This window comes from Mauremys reevesii, linkage group 13 (genome assembly GCF_016161935.1).
Source record: "Mauremys reevesii isolate NIE-2019 linkage group 13, ASM1616193v1, whole genome shotgun sequence".
In the NCBI taxonomy this organism is placed as follows: Eukaryota; Metazoa; Chordata; order Testudines; family Geoemydidae; genus Mauremys; species Mauremys reevesii.
The window spans coordinates 41,751,476-41,772,495 of record NC_052635.1 but is presented as its reverse complement, the minus strand read 5'-3'; the positions used below and the strand labels follow the sequence as shown (position 1 = coordinate 41,772,495).

General features: G+C 47.7%; 1 protein-coding gene across 3 annotated transcripts in view; it reads left to right on the top strand.

The window, feature by feature from the left end:
- LAMA5 (laminin subunit alpha 5) overlaps positions 1–21,020 on the top strand; it is a 163,579-nt gene that overhangs the window by 71,016 nt on the left and 71,543 nt on the right. For all 3 annotated transcript variants that reach the window (XM_039498142.1, XM_039498141.1, XM_039498140.1), the window contains exons 4-11: positions 4,141–4,259; positions 5,850–6,020; positions 6,768–6,865; positions 16,134–16,249; positions 17,793–17,911; positions 18,785–18,875; positions 19,610–19,744; positions 20,208–20,270. In XM_039498142.1, the coding sequence (XP_039354076.1) occupies positions 4,141–4,259; positions 5,850–6,020; positions 6,768–6,865; positions 16,134–16,249; positions 17,793–17,911; positions 18,785–18,875; positions 19,610–19,744; positions 20,208–20,270 (912 nt within the window). The remainder of the gene's footprint in view (positions 1–4,140; positions 4,260–5,849; positions 6,021–6,767; positions 6,866–16,133; positions 16,250–17,792; positions 17,912–18,784; positions 18,876–19,609; positions 19,745–20,207; positions 20,271–21,020) is intronic.

The following is a 21,020-nucleotide window of genomic DNA, read 5'->3' as shown; positions in this document are numbered from 1 at the left end:
AGCTGGGGGAGGTTCCTGGAGGTGGGTCTGACCTGGCTCCAGCAGTGCCCCGTGCAGGGGAAGAGGGAGTCCCGTCCCTCCCCAACCCAGCAAGGACTAGCATCTGGAGCCTGGCGCATGGTAGAAACCCCCAGCCAGGGTGGCACTAGCCCTGCCTCTCCCCTACAATAGTCAGATTTCTCGGGGAGGCCAGATTTCATGGGGAACATCAGATTTCACAGTCCGTGATATGTTTTTCACGGCTGTGAATTTGATAGAACCCTAGTTATGAGAGTACATGGGAAACAATTCTATGCACATGCAGCTCAGCCAAGTCACCAGGAGTGTTAGCAGCTGGGCCCCTCCTGAGAGCACTGGCAGTAACTGGTGAAAGATGTGAGCTAAGATCTACAACCGGCGTTTAAAACCAATCCACAAACCTGGCGAGGAAAGGTGCTTCTAAGTACACAGATGCCCTCCCCTGGGATTCCCTAGCAAGGCTCACTGCCCTGGCATTTACAGGTCAGCGCGTGGGTATCCCTCTCAGAGCGGAGGAGAAGCAGCTTTATCCTAGGGGTTTTTTTTTTTATTGTGGTAGATAAAACAGCCTGAAATTTCCTCCCCCGCTTGTCCTAGTTTTGTAAATACTCTGTAGTGCTGATTCACCCGTCTTTGGTGTGCACAGCAGAGGAGACGCTCCTGTCAAATTGCCCTGTCTTTCACTTTGCTCGTTCTTCCCTAGCTGCCATTTTCCTTTAGTTCCCCCAGCCTCTCAAAGGCCTCTACCTGCCCCTCCGTTATGCGATGGTGGCAGCCAGTGCAACCAGCAGGAGCCTGGCCTGTAACGCGAGCTTTTTGCCCACATCCCCCATGTAGTTACAGAATTCCCTGCACAGAATAGGCTGCACAGCACACGTCGATAAAGCCGCCATTTATTTTAGGGTCTGTCTACACTGCAGTGGCGAGCCAGCTCCCAGCCCGGGCACACAGGCTCACGCTAGTGGGGCTCGAGCGGAACTGTTAAAAATAGCAGTGTGCGCCTTACGGCTTGGCCAGCAGTGCAGGCTCTCGACCAGCTGCCCCCGGCTAGCCCGTCTCCCCACCGGAGCCCCAACGTCCACACTGCTATTTTTTTAGCATGCTAGCTCGAGCCCTGTTAGTGCAAGTCTGTCTGCCCAGGCTGGGAGGCTCACTCCCAGCTGCAGTGTAGACAGACCCTCAGGGACCTGGGCCCTGATTCTGGGCTGCGGCTTGCCCCTTTCTGCTGCTCTGGCTGTGTAAAGGGGCTGGAAACCCGCCTGATCTCCCCAGCAGCACTGGCAAAGCAGCCCTGTACACTCCCCACAAGGGCCTGCCTGGCAAAGGGAAGGTGTGGACACACCGCTCTGCACTCTGAATATTCTGGGTTGTCATAGGGTCTTTTGGGGTCCATTGCAGTCAGGATGTAAGTTAGAGCAGTCCTTGCCATCCCCAAATCAGCCCCTAGCACCCCCCGAATCCAGGGGTGAAAGGTGACAGCAAGCCACTATTGCTGTCTTGATGACAGTGGAGCTCTGTGCTCACCTGCTTGCCCATCCAGCTTGCAGGAGCGAGGGTCATGTCCTGTTCCCTCTCGCATCCAGTGCTGCCTAAATCCCCCTTTGCTGAGGAGTTGAGGTGCTTCCGGCTGCTGGCAATGGAACAAGCTGCTAACCTGTGGAAAACTCCTGTAGAACGTAAGAGGGTTGACACTCTAAACCTGATGGAATTCGGTAGCAATTGAGATTCTTTCCACAGGCTTATTTTTGACCCAATCTGTGCAATTCCCTAGGAGAGAGACAAAATTTGGTATTAAATTCTACAGGATGATTAAAAAAGTCTATAGAAAGATACTCATTTTCTGTTGAACTCTGTAGCTGGGGTTCTCAACCTTTTTCTTTCTGAGGTCCCCTGCAACATGCCGTAAAAACTCCATGGCCCAGCTGTGTCACAGCAACGGTTTTCCTGCATCTAAAAGCCAAGCCGGTGCTAAGGGGTAACAATTACCTGGGGACCCCACGCCACAGGGAGCACCGCAAAGCTGAAGTTGATATAGTTGATAGTTGATATAAGCTGAAGTTGAGATAGTGATTATAGCTGGTTGAAGTATTGTGTTAGGTGGAGGAGTGGAGAAATAGATAAAGATGTGGGTGAGAATTTTTGTCACTCTTTTAAAAAAAATATTATCAGATTAGTCAAATGCAAATGGCCACCCTGCCATGAACAGAGGAACTGTCAGACTGGACCAGACCCAAGGCCCCTCTAGGCCAACATCCTGCCTCTGGCATTGGCTACTATTAGATGCTTCAGAGGAATGGGCAAGAAAGTTTCATGGTTCTTCCTCTACGGAGACGGTTGCCTTGAGGGTGGTGTCATGTGATGTTTTATAGTAAATGGAAGATGACATAATCAGCCCGTAGTCACTGTATAGAGCATGTCTCCTGTAGCTTACTTGGTTTGAGATCTAATGAGCTGCCTGACCCTAAGTGTCCATGTTGGCAGAGTCTCTGCTACCGGAGCGTTTAGGTTCGTGACTAATTCCAAGAGAGTCCAAGGAAATGACCTCCTTGTTAATGGCAACAGTAAACAGTGTGGCTCTCTTCCCACGTACTCTGCAGACGATGGAATGTCAAGCATCCCCAGGGGACGCGAGGGCAGAAGAGCTTCAGGAATGTATGCATGACTTGTCCAGTCTGTGGCAGGTGCTTGTTCAGTCATGCAGGGGGAGGTTCGACGCTTCTACAGCTGCAAGGAAACACTTGGCATCCTAGAGTTGTGTCCTGGCTCCTGTAAATCCCATGCAAGGCTGTTGGCTTCTGTTCCAAGAGCACGTTCCATGACTGTGCTCGGCAATTGACCAGTGAAGTTAATGACCAGCTATGATTGTCCTCTAGCTTTTGGCCAGCCTTGCATTGCCACTTAGTGGCAGGAGCTCTGGATTGATGTCACCAAGTGGGTTTTTCTGCAAGATTTAAGTTTTCTGGTTTATTTACCAATAATCGCAAGATTTAGGAATGGAAAATAAACCCCTGTGTGCCGTCATTTTGCTCTTCACGGTATAGTCTAGTGCTTTGTACAGTCCTGTTTGAAATGTATGCAGTATTGAGGCTTCCACCATTTTCCTCGGCACGCTGTTCCACATGCTAGTTGTTCCATTGTTATGTTTTTGGATTATATTTTTCTGTTCATCCTAAATACTTTATTTTTCTTCTTGATTTTATCTCATTCCTCTTAGTTATGCCCCTTTGTAAACTGTCTGCCAATTTTCTTGGTGTTTAAACGAACTCCAGGATTATTGAATAAAGGTGGTCTGTGGATGCATGAGCAGGAGGAATATCAGGTAGTAGCAGGGAGGTGGTATTACCTCTATATATGGCAAGGATGATACCGTTGCTGGAATTCTGTGCCCAGTTCTGGCATCCTTCCTTCAAAAAGGTGTCAAAAATTGGAAAGGGTTAATGAAAGAGCTACAAGAATGATCTAAGGTCTGGAAAACATGCCTTCTAGTGAGAGACTTAAGAAGCTAGATCTATTTAGTTTATCCAAGAGAAGGTTATGACATGACTTGATGCCAGCCTGCAAATACCTACAGGGGGAGGAGCTTTCTGTTAGTAACCAGCTCTTTAATCTAGCAGAAAAAGACCTGACAAGGTCCAATGGCTGGAAGCTGAAGCCAGACCAATTCAGACTAGAAATAAGATATACATTTTTAAGTGAGGGTAATTAACCACTGGAACAATTAACCTAGGGATGTAGCAGATTCTTCATCACTTGATCTTTAAATCATGACTGGCTATATTTCTAAACAGACTCCTGTAGCTCAAAAAGAAGTTATGGGCTTGACGCAGAAATTACTGGTGAGTTTCCCTGGCTTGAGTAATGCAGGTGGTCAGACTAGGTAATCATAATGGTGGTTCTCACCGTAAAGTCTGTGAAACCATGAAACTCTGAGTCTAGAATACACTGTCACAGGAGTTTTCTCTGGTGATTTTTGGCATGACTTCAGAGTTTGTTCTCAAATCATGGCCCCATTCTGTGTAGAGGTAACTCCCACCAGCATTTATTAGGAAGTGTTGGTTTAAACATCATCTGGGCCATATCTCTCATCTTACCTTATTGCTCTGGTCTCTCTTTGGTAAACAGCTTCCAAGAGGGACTGTATCGAGAAGTTTGGCCTGAATACCGTGAAACGTATTACCAAGGATGATGACGCCATCTGCACTACTGAATATTCCAGGATTGTGCCTTTAGAAAACGGAGAGGTGAGGTATTGCACTAGGCCTTTATTTCCCTGAAGAGCTGTCTTTCTCGGGGTGGGAAAGGAGCTGTGGGAGGAATCAGGTGGCTGAAATAAATGGAAGGATCTCTGAGGAGCTCCAGGTACTCTTCTGGGATTGGAAACGCTTTCACTTGTGTAGGGTGGGGAAAGGGCCCCTTCTAGGGCTCAGAGGATGCTCCTCAGTCTTTCCTCAGGTGGAGGAGGACTGGGTGGGACTTGGTTGCTGACTGTCTCTGTACTGTACTGCTAGGCACTTCTTCCTCCTATGGGCTAAGCAAGGGAACCTGACATCATGAGCAGAGCTGGACTTTTCTCTGTTGCATGGGTCACCAGGCTGGCTTCAGACATCTGAGGATAATAATGCATCTTCCCTAGTGCTGGGGGAAACTGCATGACTCGTAGCCTGTTTCCTTCAGAGCACATGTAAATGTTGATAAATGGCTATGAGATATGGTGGCCTAGGGAATCTGGTGCACCCTGTTGTCAAATTCTACTGTACACATGGGGATCTGTTCCAGCTGTTCAGATACTACCATAGTCTGTGTATCCACCTCCAGACTGTGCTTGAACCAGCAAGGGTCATAGCAAAATGCAAAGAGTTCAGCAAACCGCAGACGTTCTTGTTTATAAAACACACTGTTCTGTCCACTTGGAGGACTTTGAGTTTGGCAGCAAGGACCTAGAGTTTAGAGAAAGGCAAAGTGGAATGAGTGGCTGACAAAACCCTGCCCTTTCACACGTAAACTTGGGATCTCTGGCCACGACGCAGGTGAGTTTTTGTGGGAGCATCTTGTTAATCCCCATGGGAGAATTTGGCTCAGGAGGCATCTGCATGTCTTGGAAGCTGTGTTTGCTTAGGCTCTGCTACGTTTCTCCAATTTCACATCTGCTCTGCTGTAGTTAAAGTCTTTCTCATGCCCAAGAGCTGCAGCAGAAAAACCTAAGTGAATATGGGCAGTTACTTGCACTGGAGTGGACCCTCCAGAAGTACTGACCATAAACAGGTCCGAGTTTAGAGGGAGAGAACTGTCTTCCATACAAATGCTGACTTGGCCATTGTCAAAGCCTGGGCTGACTGGCTTATGCTGTATTTAACGTCTACTTATTAGTTTGGCCATAAGATTGGGTTGAAGGGGAGAGGATCTGTTTGTTTTATACTGCTGCCCATCACTGTAGTATCTGAGCAGCTTTCATGTAAAATCTGTAGTGTTAGCCAAGTCCCTAGCGGACTTCATAGACTCTCTGGCACCTCTCCCTTTCTGGGGTCAAAACTCTGCTTGGGGTAGGGTATTTTGGTGGGGGGCTGATAGGGGGTTGGGATAGAAGGGGCTAAGAGGGTGGTATCATTTGTATGGTTTTCTGGACGCTGGTAAATGCTCTTCAGAAGTGGCTCCCTTTTGCAAGTTGTGTCCCAAGGATTGCAGTTGAATATTAGCCATTTTTGGAAACAAAACTTGTAGAGAGTTGATTCAGTTTGCTGGGGTTGGAAAGAGTTTGTGGTTGGCAAAGGGAGGCATTAATTTTCTGTCCGCCTGAAGGTTTGCACTATGTGTTTCTCCTTCTGCATCCGCAGATTGTCGTCTCGCTGGTAAACGGGCGCCCGGGAGCCATGAACTTCTCGTATTCACCTCTCCTGCGAAATTTCACCAAAGCCACTAACATCAGACTGCGCTTCCTGCAGACCAACACGCTGCTTGGGCACCTGATGGGCAAAGCCCTAAGGGACCCAACCGTGACCAGGAGGGTGAGATGGTTCGAGATGCTAATGAGGGAGGAGTAGGTTTGGTACCATGTGCCTTGGAAAATAGACCATTTGTGATGTAGAACGTGCGGCTCTGGTAACAAGTCAGTGCCTTGAGTTGAGGTTTCTTGCTCAGGGCTGCTGGGTAGGATTCAGCACAGTGGGGAAACTATTTTGCCAGTGTTGTCCAAAAGGCAGATCTTTATAAGTTCTCCTTTTACAGTCTTTTAGAAATGCTTTGTCTGAATGGAGAGAAGTCTCAGTGGGTCACTTCCACTTGTTTGCGAGTGACTGGGAAAGAGGTCCCTGGGTCCACTGAGGCCACAAGCTAGCTCTTTCTCCTGAGATTTCCCTCTGTAGGCTTGCTCTCCATCCAAGCTGTCATCCTTCGGCAGCTGTATCTGATGATGATGCTGGCTGAACCCAGTCCTGAGTGGTGCATACCAATGGCAAGAGCAGGAAATCTGGCCAGAGGAAAAACTATTCTCAGAGTCTCACTGCCAACAAAATAAAAATCCAGAACATTTGCTGGAGCTGCACCTGGTTTCTTGGCTGTGGTGGGAGCCCCAGCCTGTTGCTAATTAGCTCTGTGATCACTAACAGGTGTTACTGCAGCCCAGGGAAATGTTGGCCAGGAGTCTGAGAACATGCAGTGTAATTTGCCAGTGTGAGTGAAACGTGGGAGGGTGAAAGCACCAGTGTGGCTTCTGCCTAATGATCCTAAGGCCAGCTCTTTCCATGCTCTCCCAGTATTACTACAGCATCAAAGATATCAGCATTGGAGGGCGCTGCGTCTGCCACGGCCATGCGGACGTCTGTGATGCCAAGGACCCTACTGACCCCTATAGGTAAGACTTTCAAAATTCCATAATTCCGCTGTTTGTGTCGAGATATTAAAACTGACTGTGCTAGGAAGGAAGGATGGCTTCTGTGATTAAGGAACTGGATTGGGAGCCAAGAGACCTGTGTTCCAATATCACTTCTGTCACAAATGTCCTGAGATAACCTTATACCACGGATCAGTCACTGTGCGATGTGCCAATAGCTTTCTCGTTCTCCTGTGTGATAGGGTAGTGGTTCTGCAATTGCATACAGATGAGTCATTCAAAAGAGAGAGATTATTAGTGGACCCATATCCCTGAGCTAGACTCCACTGTCTGGTTTTCGAAATGTTTGATTCTGCAGACACCTGAGAAGGCTTCTGTGGACCCACCGCCACAGGGAAATTTCTGCTACTTGGAGACAAGCCAGGGTGTTTGATCTCTCAGTGAGGTCCCCTAGAGCAGCAGTTCTCAAACTTTTGTATTGGTGACCCCTTTCACCCAGCAAGCCTCTGAGTGTGACCCCCCCATATAAATTAAAATACATTTTAAAATATTTAACACTATTATAAATGCTGGAGGTGAAGTGGGATTTGGGGGTGGAGGCTGACAGCTTGTGATAACCTCACAACCCTCAGTTTGAGAATCTTGCCCTAGAGCTGTGGATTTCTGTTCTACAAATGCACAAACAGTTTTTGTGGGATGCATACGAGGAGGCTAGGGAGAAGCCTTTTTTTAAACATTCTCAGCCTTACATTTTAGGTCTTTAATTCAGGAAAAAACATAAGCACATACTTAACTTTAACTTAACAAGTGCTTTCCTGAATTGGGTCCTAGAGATGACACAGGAGAACATCTCTTGTCCAGATTGTTTGACACACTGGTGGGATAAGAGGCTGTCTTCAGAGAAAGCACTAGTATAGCTATCTCCATAATCTGTGGGAAATTAGCTTGAATCAACTGTTCTGTCCTCTGCCCTCTTACTCGTCTTTGCAGAATGTTTTCACACACCCCTCTTTAGTGGCGATGCTAAAATCTTGCCAACCCATCTGTTTTTGTGGTTGGTTCATTTTATTTTATTTTTTTTGTACTCATCCCAAAAATGATCTCTCTCCTGTGTCTCTTTTGCACAGCTGTCTATTGCCTAGTTGGGTATAACAAACAATTTACCTCATTACAGAAGAAGGCAAAAGTACAAGATTAAAAACTTGAAAAAAAACCCAAATCCAAAAAACTCCAACCCAATCCTCATGTTGGCAGGTTACTTGTGTCGAAATAGCACAATTAAATAAATCCTTGACACCTGATGTTTAGACATAAGCATCAGAGATTCACTTAGTTAGGTTGCAACAGACAAAACATCATTTGGATCCAAATTGTAGGTGGAAGGCAAAGCTCTCCAGTTTTGTGGGGAATATGTAAGGTCCTTGTTCCTTGTTTAAACAAAACATTCCATTGTCAAAGGAGGGGGGTGGGGAACCAAGCTATAAAGCAAGGCCTCGAAGAGCAAATCGAGTAATGAACGTGTGTGGGCTACCAGGGGGAGGAGCTGGAGACTATTGCTTTAATTTAAAGAAAAACCTTCACTAAATTGAGATTAAGAAGCATGCCCCTATGGGCAGCTTCAGTGGGTGAAGTCCAGTTCCTAGCAGACTGAGGTCCATTGCGCAAACCAGTGCCATCACTGTGGGCACCCCAGTTCAGCAGCCGTAGCAGAGTGGCTGAGGACTGAACTCTCCCTCACTTCTAGCACTGGTCTCTCCCCGTTAGGCTCAGAGCACTTTGCTGGGGTCATGTAGGTAGCTGAGCAGACACAATGCCGAGGCCTTCATTATATCTTGGAACGTGCGTGGCCCCCATTGCTATAATATGCAAGTGCTAAACAGCTTTTCATACATTTATCCTCACAACACGCCGGTGAGGTGGGGATTGTGCTGATGGGAAACTGAGGGGCGGGGAGACCAAAGGTCTTTCCCTAGCTCACACAGGAAATTTGTGGTCAAGCTGGGAATTGAGCCCCATGTCTCTGCAGTTCCAGACCAGGGCCTTATCCATGCAACCACCCTTCCATTCATCTTGCCAAGCATCTTTCATGAGTGGAAAATTCGCTAAGAGCCCAGCGGCAACTCTTTGGACGCACACTGAGAAATGCTTGACTCCATGTTTGTCTCATAAAATCAGTGGGACTGCTCATGGGAGTGAGGAGCTCACTGCCTGGCCACACTCAGAGGGAGCACTGGCTAGGCCGATATTTTTTTTTAATAATAAAATTGATATGAAGGCGTAAATGACCAGTCTTTGCAAACGAGCAGGAACTGCAAAGCTGTTACATTTCTGGCCTGCAGGACCCTCCTTGTCTGCCTCTCCAGCTAGAAACTCCACATAGTTTTTGATAACCATGAAAGCATTGAGTCTTAGCCATCTGTTTGCAGCCTGTGTTGCTTTCATGAATGGGCTGGGTAGATTCAGCTGGACCTGATGAAGCTTGAGTTTCTTTCTCATACGGATCATGTAATGTTTTTGGACCTTGTAAAGTGAAATTCCAGCAGGTCCCAGCCAAGGTTAAAATCCGCTAAGAATTAAAACAAAGGAAGTATTGAAAAGCAAGTCTGCGTTGGGGTACTCGTCTCTCTCCTAACTAATAGTTCAGTAAAGATGTGAACTGGGTAATTTCTTGATTTTGTTTGAAAACTAGGTGTTGCTAGATGTATGTATTGTCTTCTATCAGCGCTGCAGAATAAAGCAGATGCACCAGTGCAGAGTGATTACTTAGCATAGAGCGACCTTGGTCTGTGTGACTATGTAGCTGGGGATGCTCCCGAGGGGAGGACAGACCTGTTGGATCCTGGCCAAACACCAGCTCTGTTCATTATTCTAGTCTCATTTCCAGAATCCCCACTTTGGTTTCATTTGGATGCATTTATTATCTTCGCTCCTTGTCCCAAACAGCTGGGTAGCGTTGCAGCATGCTGTTTAAACAGCTGCCACATTTCACCCCAGAGTTGGGTGCTCTTGCCTAGTGCAGAAAAGTGTTTCCTAGTTGTGTTCTTTGTATAGTCGGCAAGTAACATCTGCAAGGCCCTTTGGGATATGTCTGGACAACAGACACTGTGTAAATGGAAGAACACAAAATGGAACCACTGGAAACTGATGGCAAACTAGACAATATAAAGGCGGCACTGGAAGCACAGTGGGAGAGGCAGCCAGCTGTAATTCAGCAGTAATTCTAGCATGGTTTAGCTTCCAGAGAGGAAGACATGGTCAGAACTGCAACCGCAAAGAAGAGATGGGAAGCGAGCTCCTCTTTCTTGCCTTGCCTCAGCTTCATGGGAATTGAGTTGGGTGGTTGGAGAGAAATGGGGTTAATTTGAATTTTCCGTGGAGGAATACTCCCATTGTCAAAAGGCTTTGACAGCAGCAGTTTGTAGCCTCCCAGCAGAGCGGGTATGCAGAGATAATTAGGCCCAATGATGCAACGTCTCTGTGGCATGAAGACATGGAGCTGGTGCATTGAGATACCTAGCTTGACATTGCATGAGGGGAGGGTGGTGAGGCTGTCAGCAGATGCAGCTGTGGACTTTGAGCCCGACGGGGTTATCGTGTCACCTACGGCAGCTGTCAGGGCCTCATCGTTCCCCCATAAATCTGTGTGTAACCCTCTTGGCTGGGAAGCATGGCATATCCGACACCACGTGTCCTACATCTTCAAATGCCTGGGCTTTGACAGCAGCAAGACAAGAAGATACAAATGGAGGGAAGTCTGGAATTTTCTTTTGTTCTGGCTGAATTAAAATCCTGATGGTATCTCAGCATTTACTATGCTGAACGTTAGGAGGCAGCTGTCCGGACAGGTTGTATTGATTTCCCAACTGGTTGGAATATCCAAAAGTCTCGTAAAAACCACTCTCCAGTGCTGACCGGTGAGGATCACTCTGGCATCTATCAGACTCGTAAATCTCCCGCATGAAATCCGAGACCTTTCCGCTTAGTTAGGAGAACTGTTCCCTGCTCCCATTAGACTCCTGACCGTCTTGTGTTCTGAGGGGGGTGCAATCAAGGCACACTTCGATTACAAACCCTCTGGGGCAAGGATTGTCCTTTGTTCTGCATTTGTACAGCACCCAGCACAACGGTGTCTGGTCTGTGACTGAGGGTCCAAAGCATCACCCCAATATAAATAATCATAGAAATATAGGGCTGGAAGGGACTTCAGTTCCTCCTGCCATGCTGAGACAGGATTAAATATATCTGGATTCAGTATAGTAAATGGTAAGTGTCAGTTTCCTCCAGATAAGATGGCAATATAAAGTCATATTGTTAGGATGCGGCATTTTGTTGGCTTTTGCCAGCTGTTGGGTAGAAAGGCAGTCTGCGATTGAAATGCAAGCTGTCAGTTTTCAAGAGGGTTTGGAGGGAAGAATTGTGCACGTCTGTAAGTCAGCAGAAATCCTGTTTAGACTGAGTTTGCTAGGTGAGACAGTCTAATGGTTTTAGCACAAGGCATGATGGGAAATGTTTGTTCTGGAAAGATTCAGCAGAGACACGGGTGCGTTTGGGGGGCTGTAGGTGAAGATTGAGACGCTGTATGTGGGAAGCCCACATCACCCAGGCCTGCACACTGCATCGTGCAAAACAGGGGGGGTAGGGCCTGGTCCAGCATCCACTGAAATCCCTCCGCGAGTTGAGTGGGAATCAGATCAGGCTCTAAGTCTCTTAGCTTGATAGTTAGCAAGTGTTTCAACCCCTTGTAAGGCGGCTGTTCCATTTGTGCCATTAGGCGGCTGCTGCTGCCAGAATGCTCACATGCTCTTCAGTTTTCTTCCGGTTCCCATCTCGCACCCCTGGGATGTGAACATGGGCCTGTCTTGGCTGCCAATGGCCCCCCCTTTCCCAGTGGACATGTTTGGGGCCTTGGCTCCACCATACCTGCCACTGGGCTTGTCCCTAGCACGCACACACGCTTGCCTGGCCCCCCGAAATTCAATAGTGAAGTTGGGTTAAAGAGTTGGGCAAAGCTCCCAGGCGTGATGAGGCATGTCTCCGACCCAGTCGCTGGTCTGTACATGGGAGTAGATGACACTGTTTATCTAGCGTACGTGGGTTTCGTCAAAGTCCCAAGATGCACGGACAGCCGCTTCCTCCTCACAGTTCTCTTTCTTCCCAAGGGTTCTGATCCTGCCCTTACTGAAGTCAATGGCAAAACTCCCAGTTGGCTTCAGTGGGACCCAGCTGAAGCCCAAAGGCTCGTACCAAATGGAATTACACTGCGTTAGGGAAGTTCCTCTGGCTGAGGGTGACTTTCTCCTTCCACGTGCTGGAATGCAGCGGGGTCAGATAGTCCCTTCACCTGACAGAAGACAGGAGAGAAAAGATAAGCATCTCTGGGGCTCTGATGTGCTTCAGAGTGGGCCAGGCACACAGACAAAGAATCCCAGGCAGGGATTCCCCACTAACAAGCAGATACCAGGCCAGGATCAGAGAGCAGCTGCTCATTTACAATGGCAGATAGTCTTGTGGAAATGACTTCAGAAGGACCCTGAGTATTGTCTGTATCTGTCTGATAAGATCAACTGTTAGCTTTCGGGTCCCTGCCCCCTGTCACGGATGCCCAAGAATTGGAGTGTGTGGGGTGCGGGGGGAAGGGATGGGGGACAGTGAGCCGTCAGAAAGGCGTCCCATCTGGCTTCTATAGGATAGCCAGCAAAATGTATTAGTCTTTTGGAGACCTGGTCAGTCAGAAAACGATTGTGCCAGGGGATGAATTGTATAGGTGTTGCTACTATCGGGAGGTTCTGAAGGATAGTTTGTTTTGTCCTAGGCTGATTTCAGAAGAGAGGTCACCATTGTGTGGTGGCAGCTTTGTTCGGGCTGAGCATAGGCTCCTTCAGTTGGCTGGCTCTCCCTTGGCACTCCCAGGGTCAGCAGAGTTCCTTGCAGCAATCAGGGCTCTTGACCGTTTTAATTACCTGGGCTCCCGCCAAATCCAGATGCACCAGCACTTGAGGGTTTCAGACTGCATCCTGCCACAGCTGCAGTGCTCAGGGCTCAGACTCCCCTTTGGTAATGTCACCCCCAGGGGAAAGGCTGCGGTTTTATATCGTGGCAGAACAACCAGGAAACGCGTGTGTGATGGGAGCACCCCCCCACCTCCCTCTCCTCCTTGGTATATTCTTGATCAATGAAGTATGTAAATATTATAACTCAAGTCCATTTGTCCAGAATTCATTAGCAGAGCACAGTCTGCCCGAGATGCTGCTGAGCTGCAGAGACAAGTGAAGGCTTTGACAGCCTTAAACCGCAGGGCTAAATAGAGATCTAGGTCTTACTCTGAACTGGGTGTTTTATGGGCAAGGGACCCCATCTTGGCAGAGCCGGGAGTTGAACTAGGGACATGTAGACCTATAGGCGCAAGTCTCTACAGCTTAAACTAAAGAACTGGACTCTGTGGCTGGGGCTAAAGTAGATTTTGGGCACAGAGGGGGATGCAATATACCCAACCACCAGCAGGTTATGCAAATTCTTTCACACAGGGATCACCACAGTGGGGAGACTGGGGCCTCTAGGTCCTACCCGAACACATGTAACAAATCATGTTTTCTTTTAAGCAAGTCATAGGCGATGGCCAGAAGGTTTGGAGTTTGGGGGTTGGTTCATTGTGGAAAAGCACCAAAAAGTGGGGGAATTTATCTGATCTCGCTCCTGAGTCTGTGAACGCTCATAAGAGCAGGCTTCCTGGTGAGATTTCCAGCACTTCTTTCTGCAAGGCAGGCTGCAAAAACGTCCAGAACGCTTGGAATTTCAGCCCTCCCACTTCTGATCATGTGGAACATGGGAGAGAAGTAGAATGGTACGTGACAGGGTGCTGGGGCACTACCAGTACGCAAGGAGTTAACCTCAGCTCAGCTCCTGACTCCCCTTGTACACGTGCTTAGGGATCACCGGAGAAGGTCAGGCTCCAACATCCAGGGTCTTGGGACAGGGTTGAATTCCAAGCTGGGGACTCTTCTTATGTTGCTTGCTTGTTATAGACATGATTCCTCAAGGAAAAGACCACCTTGACTTGCTGTATTTTTTTCTGCTAAGTCACCCTGCTATAATAATAATACCTAGCTCGTATAGCAGTTTTAATCAGTAGGTCACAAAGTGTTTTACAAATAGGAGCACATTTCCCCATTTTACAGGTGAGGAAACTGAGGCACAGAGGTAGGCCAGGACCTACCCAAGATGGGCCAGCAGGCCAGGCTAGGATAGAACTCTGGTCTGCCAAGTTTCAGTCAGTGGTATATCCAGTAAGTCAAACTGCCTCACTTACGCAAACTTCTTCAGCTCTCCTCCGAAAGGTTTTGCTTGTGTTTTGGCCAAAGTTTCAAGTAATTTCTTACTGTATCTGAATGGGTTCAGTTGTCCCATATGACCATCCCAGCCTGGACTTCTGTGATAGTCACGTGTGTTAATCAGGCATCTTAAAAATATGGGTAGGCAAGGCAACAGCACAGCTCTAGTAGCCCAGTGAAAGAATATGGCTGTATATCGGAATCGGTTTTTTGTATCACTGCTTTGTTTCCAGTGTAATTAGAAATTATATTTCTTGTTAAACACCCAGCTTTGAATGGAAGAGCTTTGGGGGAGTGAGAGGCGGGAGTAGCAGACATGTCCCGAGGGAAACTGAGTAATTGTACAGATAAAAGCGAGAACACACCGTATTACGATCACTCTAAAACAACAGAAAGCATTTTTGTTGGCCGGCTATAATATTCTGTTAAGTGGAAGTTTCTGCAGTGATGTCACTGCAGAATGAGTTACCGCTGCGGTGCAGTGGGACAAGATTCCTCACTTGACTAGTGAGAATTCTTGCCTGGCGCCTCCTGGGCTGCTTGTCTAGTCAGTGCAAAGCTACTTACACTAGCTACTGAAACCAGGAAATGCATTTCTTCGCATCGGCAGTCAGGCTCTAAGACTGAAAGATGCTGCTTTAATTTCAAGCTGCTCAGCCAGTATGGGTCCCTCTCTTCTTATGATGCATGTGTCTCCCCCACTCCTGACTTTATGCTTTAGTTTTTGTCATTTTGCCCCTTATGCTCTGCGGGACAAGTTTCTATTCCCCAGGCATCAAGAAACCTCACTCAGGCCAATTTCAGATCCCTCGGTTAATTCTTTAATTCAGCCTTCCAGCGCTGCATCCCTGTCATACGCGCGATCTGCTCCCTGCTGCCGTATTTCACCTCAGTCATTTGTAGACGTGGGTGAGAAAGGGGCTGTTTTGTGAACAAGTTGTGATTTTTTTTTCAGTTTATTTAAATATTTGGAATTTTCTGGTGTTTTTTTTTAATTGAAAAAATGTTCGTGTTTTGTTTCTCTTCCCTTCTTTCTCTCTTCCCCACTCCCCCACTTCAGGGCAAAATGGGTGGGGAGGGAAGGAAATGAGAGAGAGAAATGTGAAGGTGGTGGGACTGTTTGTGTTTGTCTAGAAATCAGTAAATTTAAAATACACACAAACTTTTGTTTTTGAAAAAGGCCTTTTTTTGTTTGTTTTGAAAAGCTGTCTTGAATGAAAAGTGTTGCTCATTTGTATTGTACCTGTCTAATTTGCAAGATCCTCCAGGCAGGGACCTAGTCCTGTGTGTTTGCAGAGAGCCCTGGGCATCAATAGCCTGGCATAAATGACCTATTCTCACTTGTCCTCCCAAACCCGAACGCTTGAACAAAGAAGCATCTGTGCCCTGATCTGTGAAGCTGCCTGAAGAGAAGCTCTCTCACTTGGTGATTGAACCAGCTCCTCTTGTGCTGTTACTTCTAGGGCTGGTCAGGAATTTTTCTAGGATGAATACAGTGTTTTCTCAGAATTGAAATTTTCTGTGGGAAATTTTCAGTTTTGCAAAAAAATTTCATTTTCCACTGGGAAAATCGAAATGATGGCTGCCTGGAAGGCTCTTGTCGGTTTCACTCTCTGTCTGAAGGATCTCAGCAGATGCTGAACACCCTGCCTCTTTGCTTTCCTGCCTCTCCCCCAGCTCTGGGGCCGGAGATGCAGAGAGCCCAGGCTGCTCTGTGGGTCTCCCAAAGTGGAATTGTTCTTGAAATCGCTCTTCAGTAAAATGTTTGTGATTTTAACATTTTATCACAGTTCAAGACTTCTCATATTGTTGGGGAAAAAATTTTTTTTCCCTGGGAAGGAATTTGTGTTTTCTGGCCAGCTCTCGTTATTTCCCCAGCCAAGTCCTGCCGTCAGTGGACTCCTCGGTGTTCAGTGACCTGGCTTCGAAGTTACTCTGCTCACTCACCTTTCATTTTCCAGGCTGCAGTGCGATTGTCAACACAACACCTGTGGCGGCTCATGTGATCGTTGCTGCCCGGGCTTCAACCAGTTACCCTGGAAACCAGCTACGACTGACAGCGCTAATGAATGCCAACGTAGGTTGTTGTGGGCTGGGTTCCCCCTCTTCCCTCCCTCCCCCTCTAGCTGTTTAGGTGGTTGGAAAACATGGAATGAACAAACTCTGCTGCCCCCACGTATGGGAAGCTTTGCGGTCGGCCCCAAAGCTCTGCCATAGAATCCCATTCCTAAAGCTTTGTGCTTAAGGAAGGAATCCATAGCACAGTCCCTCTTGGAACCCATGATGGGGCCTTGCATTAAATCTCCCTCTATAGGCATTATGGGCAGTCTCTCTTTTGGTCCTTGGTGGGAATTCAGTTCTCCTGTAAATGGCTGGATTGGCAGCATTGGAAGGTAAAGTCCTTTGTCCATAGGGGAGCTACTAGTGACCCTTACACTGCTCCGCCAGTGAACCACAATCCTGACCTGGAAGGATCCCCTGTAGAGGGGTTAGGCTGAATTTCTTCTGGGGTGACTGGCAGCAAAGCTGTTGATTGTAGTGTTGTTTTTGTGACTTGTTCCCCTCTCCACTGGGGACTGGACTGAGATCACTAAGCCATTTCAGACAAGCCCCTGGGTGGTGGTCACTTTTGCTCCCTGCAGACCCTGATTGGGACTTGAATCGGTGATTTAGAAGGGAAAACAGCCATAATTCTGTTGAAAGGCTGTCCTATACCATTGCCAGGTTTTACAACCTCATTACCAGTCCTTCAAACCATCCCTGTGGTCACCCTGCATTTTAGTACCAGACTTAGTGAATGTAACTAGAAGTATAGGAAGAGGGGCGGTCTGTGTTGTGGATTATTCTGTTTTGTGAAGGCTCCTACGGTGATATCCGCTTAATCTGTACTGAGTGCTAATTCTGGTCCCCTTCCTGCCTCTGTCCTAAACTTTGTGCCATCATCCTGATTGCTCAGTCCTGCTCTGAAGATAAATTGCATTCAGATCTACTCACATCTTTATGTGGATAGCCAGAACCCTCCGGTAGATGCTAACACTGGAATTCATGCTGGGCTGGGAAAATTCAGTTAAATCACATGATCCCATAAACATAGGGACTCTGCAACGGGCTGTTGGATCTTGCTCCCATGGATTTAAAAAAAAAACAAACCCCACCCAACACACTCTCACCATGTGTTTGACTTCACAGCTCAGCCCCTCTCTAATTGGATAACATTGAGAACTGGCCTGCATGTTCGCTCCAAACCACTTTGGAGGCCCCAAAGTTTGGATAACTCCCCTCCCGCCATGCTCGGGCTTGCCTTTTCTCATTTTGTGCCTCGGTGCTTTCTGGTTGCAGAAAATGCCAAAGCCCTGCTAAAATGCCTGTTCTCCCTAGGTGTCCAGCCTTGATTTGCAGACTGGAGACATCTGAAAGCTTAAGTGATTAACTGATCCTTCAGCCCCTTTTGCGCTTCATTCCTCATTTAAATGTAACCCCCATGCAATACAGACTTACTCAGCCCCTCTCAACCCTTCATCAGGGAGTTAAAATACATCAGTTAATTGTTTCACTGGAGAATGGTGATCAATAACCCAGAGGAACGTACCCGCTGAGCTCCTGTCTCTTTATACTTTCAGCTTGCAATTGCAATGGTCATGCCTACGACTGCTACTATGATCCAGAGGTCGATCGCCACAAGGCCAGCAAAAATTATGATGACCAGTATAAAGGGGGAGGTGTCTGCATAGAATGTCAGGTACGCCCTGGGGGAGGGAATTGCACATTGTTGTTGTAACATGACAGACTGTCCGGTGTTCTGTTTCCTGTGGCTGCATTGTTAGCCTGAATTGTATTTCTGCATTGTGGGCAACAAGTGAATCAGGAGCTCTCATGTTTTCTGTTAGTTTTCCAGGAAATCTGGGCTCTTGGCATCAGGATAAAGGTACATGCACCAATGGCAGGAGTGGTGGGGTAGTTTGTGGGCACCCGTCTGTTGGCGTAACCTTGGAAATGAATGGCGAAGGGTGGGATTTTCATATGCCCTGGGCATCGGCCTTACTCCGCTTCCATTGAACTCAATGGGAGTTTGACCACTGACTTCAAATGGGAGTAGAATTCAGCCAATTCTAGTGCTTTTAAAAATCCCACCCCAATTTACAGGGCCCAAATACTGTCACTTGTTTGTCACTGCTTAAGCATTGGTGCCGTGCTGCTCTCCCTACTCTCTCAGCACCTGACTAAAGTCTTGTCATGGTGAAGCAAAAGCTCTTTGACTTGTTAGTTTCACAGCAAGTACCATATAGTGGCATGGGACCCGTGTAGCGCACGACTAGCCGTGCTTTTACGAAATGGGTGACTTCTGTCTTCCTGAATGCAAGGCAGCTGGGAAACAAACCCTGAAGCCAAAATATAGAGCTAAAACCCAGACCAGGTTTGGTGGAGGATTCACAAGGACTGAGTTTCAACCCAACATGAGTGGACTTTTGAGCAATCTTTGTTCTTTCCTTTATTTGCTTTCCTAATGTTACCCTGTTGTGAGGCTACCTGGTACTACAGTCTGGTAGATGACCACGTTTTCCTTCCTGATGGGCAGAGTAACTGATGCCCTCCTACTCAAACTGTTTTTCAGCATCATACAACTGGCATCAACTGTGAGAGGTGCATCCCTGGATACTATAAATCCCCTGACCATTTGATAGACTCGCCCTACATTTGCTATCGTGAGTATGGCTGCCCTGCAGGCTATGGACGCAGCTAGACTTTCATGTAATAGCTAGAGGAGAGCAGCCCACACTGTCGAACGGTGGGGTGTGTGGTGCTGTGGACCATCAGGGGCTGATTGTCCAGCCACCCTTAAAAAGTGCATGGGCATCTGCCTTGCATGCACAAACAGCCATTGGCTTGTGCAGAAGGAGTGCGTGTCTCTTGTTGTTGCAATCAGCTGTGGATCCACGTTCAAAGGCCTGAAAGGGGTGGAAGTGTGGCCCCGTCTGACCCAGTAGGGGATGATTTTCCAAAGCAGGAGATGCTCACGCACATCTCTGTGGGAAACCCAGATCATTCTGGCAGTCTTGCTGGGTTTGGTTCTGCCACCTGGTTTGGTGGCTTTTGCCGTGTTCACCAGAGCCCTAGCTGTAATGCAGCCAGAATTGCCACCCTTTCGGAAGCAAGATTGTGAGGGGCAGAGCCCAGCTTTTTGCAGCCTCACGTCAGATCCTGCAATGCAGCAATTCCGAGATGACTGCAGCAGCAGCAGCTCCACCAAGCTTGAACCATTTTAAAGAGACAGACACACCTTTTATTTTTGAAAGGGACTTAACTGTATGTATCTAAAACTTTCTCGCTATGCTGCTAGCCTGGTTGTTGTAATTAGAAATCTCGTGTGAACACAGATCTGGGAAATGAGGGTCTCTCTCAATAATGGCAGCTCCCAGTGACTGCTCTCTCCCTGCAGGTTGTAATTGTGACTCAGAGTTCACCGATGGCACCTGTGAGGACCTCACTGGTCGCTGTTACTGCAAGCCAAATTACACCGGGGAGCTCTGCAATGCATGTGCAGAGGGATACACAGACTTCCCACACTGCTATCGTAAGTGCCAAGTTCGCATGGGAGGGCTGTCAACGGGGACGTGTGGGAGCTAAAACTCCTCAGCTCCTGGTTTGTCAGAAACAAGGATTGAAACCCTGTCAGTGCAAAAAGGCTGCCAGGAAGCCTAAAATTAGAGCTGCCAACTTTGCAGACAGTGGGTGGGCATCACACCTCTCTCCCTGTGCTGTTGTCAGCAAGCGGTTCTCATATCAGTGGCACCTGAAATTGCAGACCAACCCAACACCTTGCTTTGGCAGGGGAGCTGGGGATTAGTGGGCAGTGGAGCCACTGGGCTAAATCCTGGATCTTCACCCCTCATTCTTCAAGTTGGGAAGAAGGTGACGTTTCGGGATCCAGAAGGAATGTTATTTGTTTTTAAGTCAGTTTGGTTTTGGGCTAGTTCCAGTGTGGGGCTCAAACTGAGCACAGATGTAATGTTTGCAATGGCTCTTTCTCCCCACAGCTGTTCCAGCTTTCTCTCACAATGATACTGGAGAACAGGTGCTTCCGGCTGGACAGATAATAAGTAAGCCCTGCAGTTTTCCTTATCTCTTTTTGAGTTCATTCCATATACTGCAATTTATAATTATGATTAGTGTTCATAATCATTGTAGCACGTAGGCCCCAGCTGAGATCAGGGTCCCTCTCTGGTAGGCCCCGAAGAGTCGTGTTTGCTCAAAGAGTTTACAATTGCAATTGGCACAGCAAAGGGAGGGAGAAGGGAAATATTATTATTCCTGTCTTACAGGTAGGGGAATAGAGGCACAGAGCGGTTTTGTGCTTCATGCAGGAGTCTCTGGGGGAAGTTCTATGGCCTGTGTTATGCAGGAGGTCAGATCAGACTGTCATAATGGTCCACTCTGGCCTTAAAATCTATGATTGCGGGACCTGTCCAAGGTCACAGGGAATCTGTGGCAGGGCTGGAAACTGAGCTATGCTCCTTAGTCCCAGTCTCATGCCTTAGCCACAAGACCATCCTTTTCCTGCATCTGTACATACTAATTTTCCTAGGCATCGGGGGAGCTTCTAAACCCTCTGTGCCAACACCTTCCACTGCTGCAAATCTGCCTTGTGCGGCATGTGCCTCTAGTCGAATGCGACCACGGTAGTTTAATGCTTGGCAGCAAACTTTGTAAAATCACTTTCTGTCTCTCTTGCGTCTGCGCTTGTATCCTTTCCCTTCCTCTCCCTCCAGCCTCTCTCTGGTAGAATTCTAGCCCCTCAAGCTCATGACTCATCTCCCCCGTCTTTTTGGGACTCTCGGCTTTTCCCACAG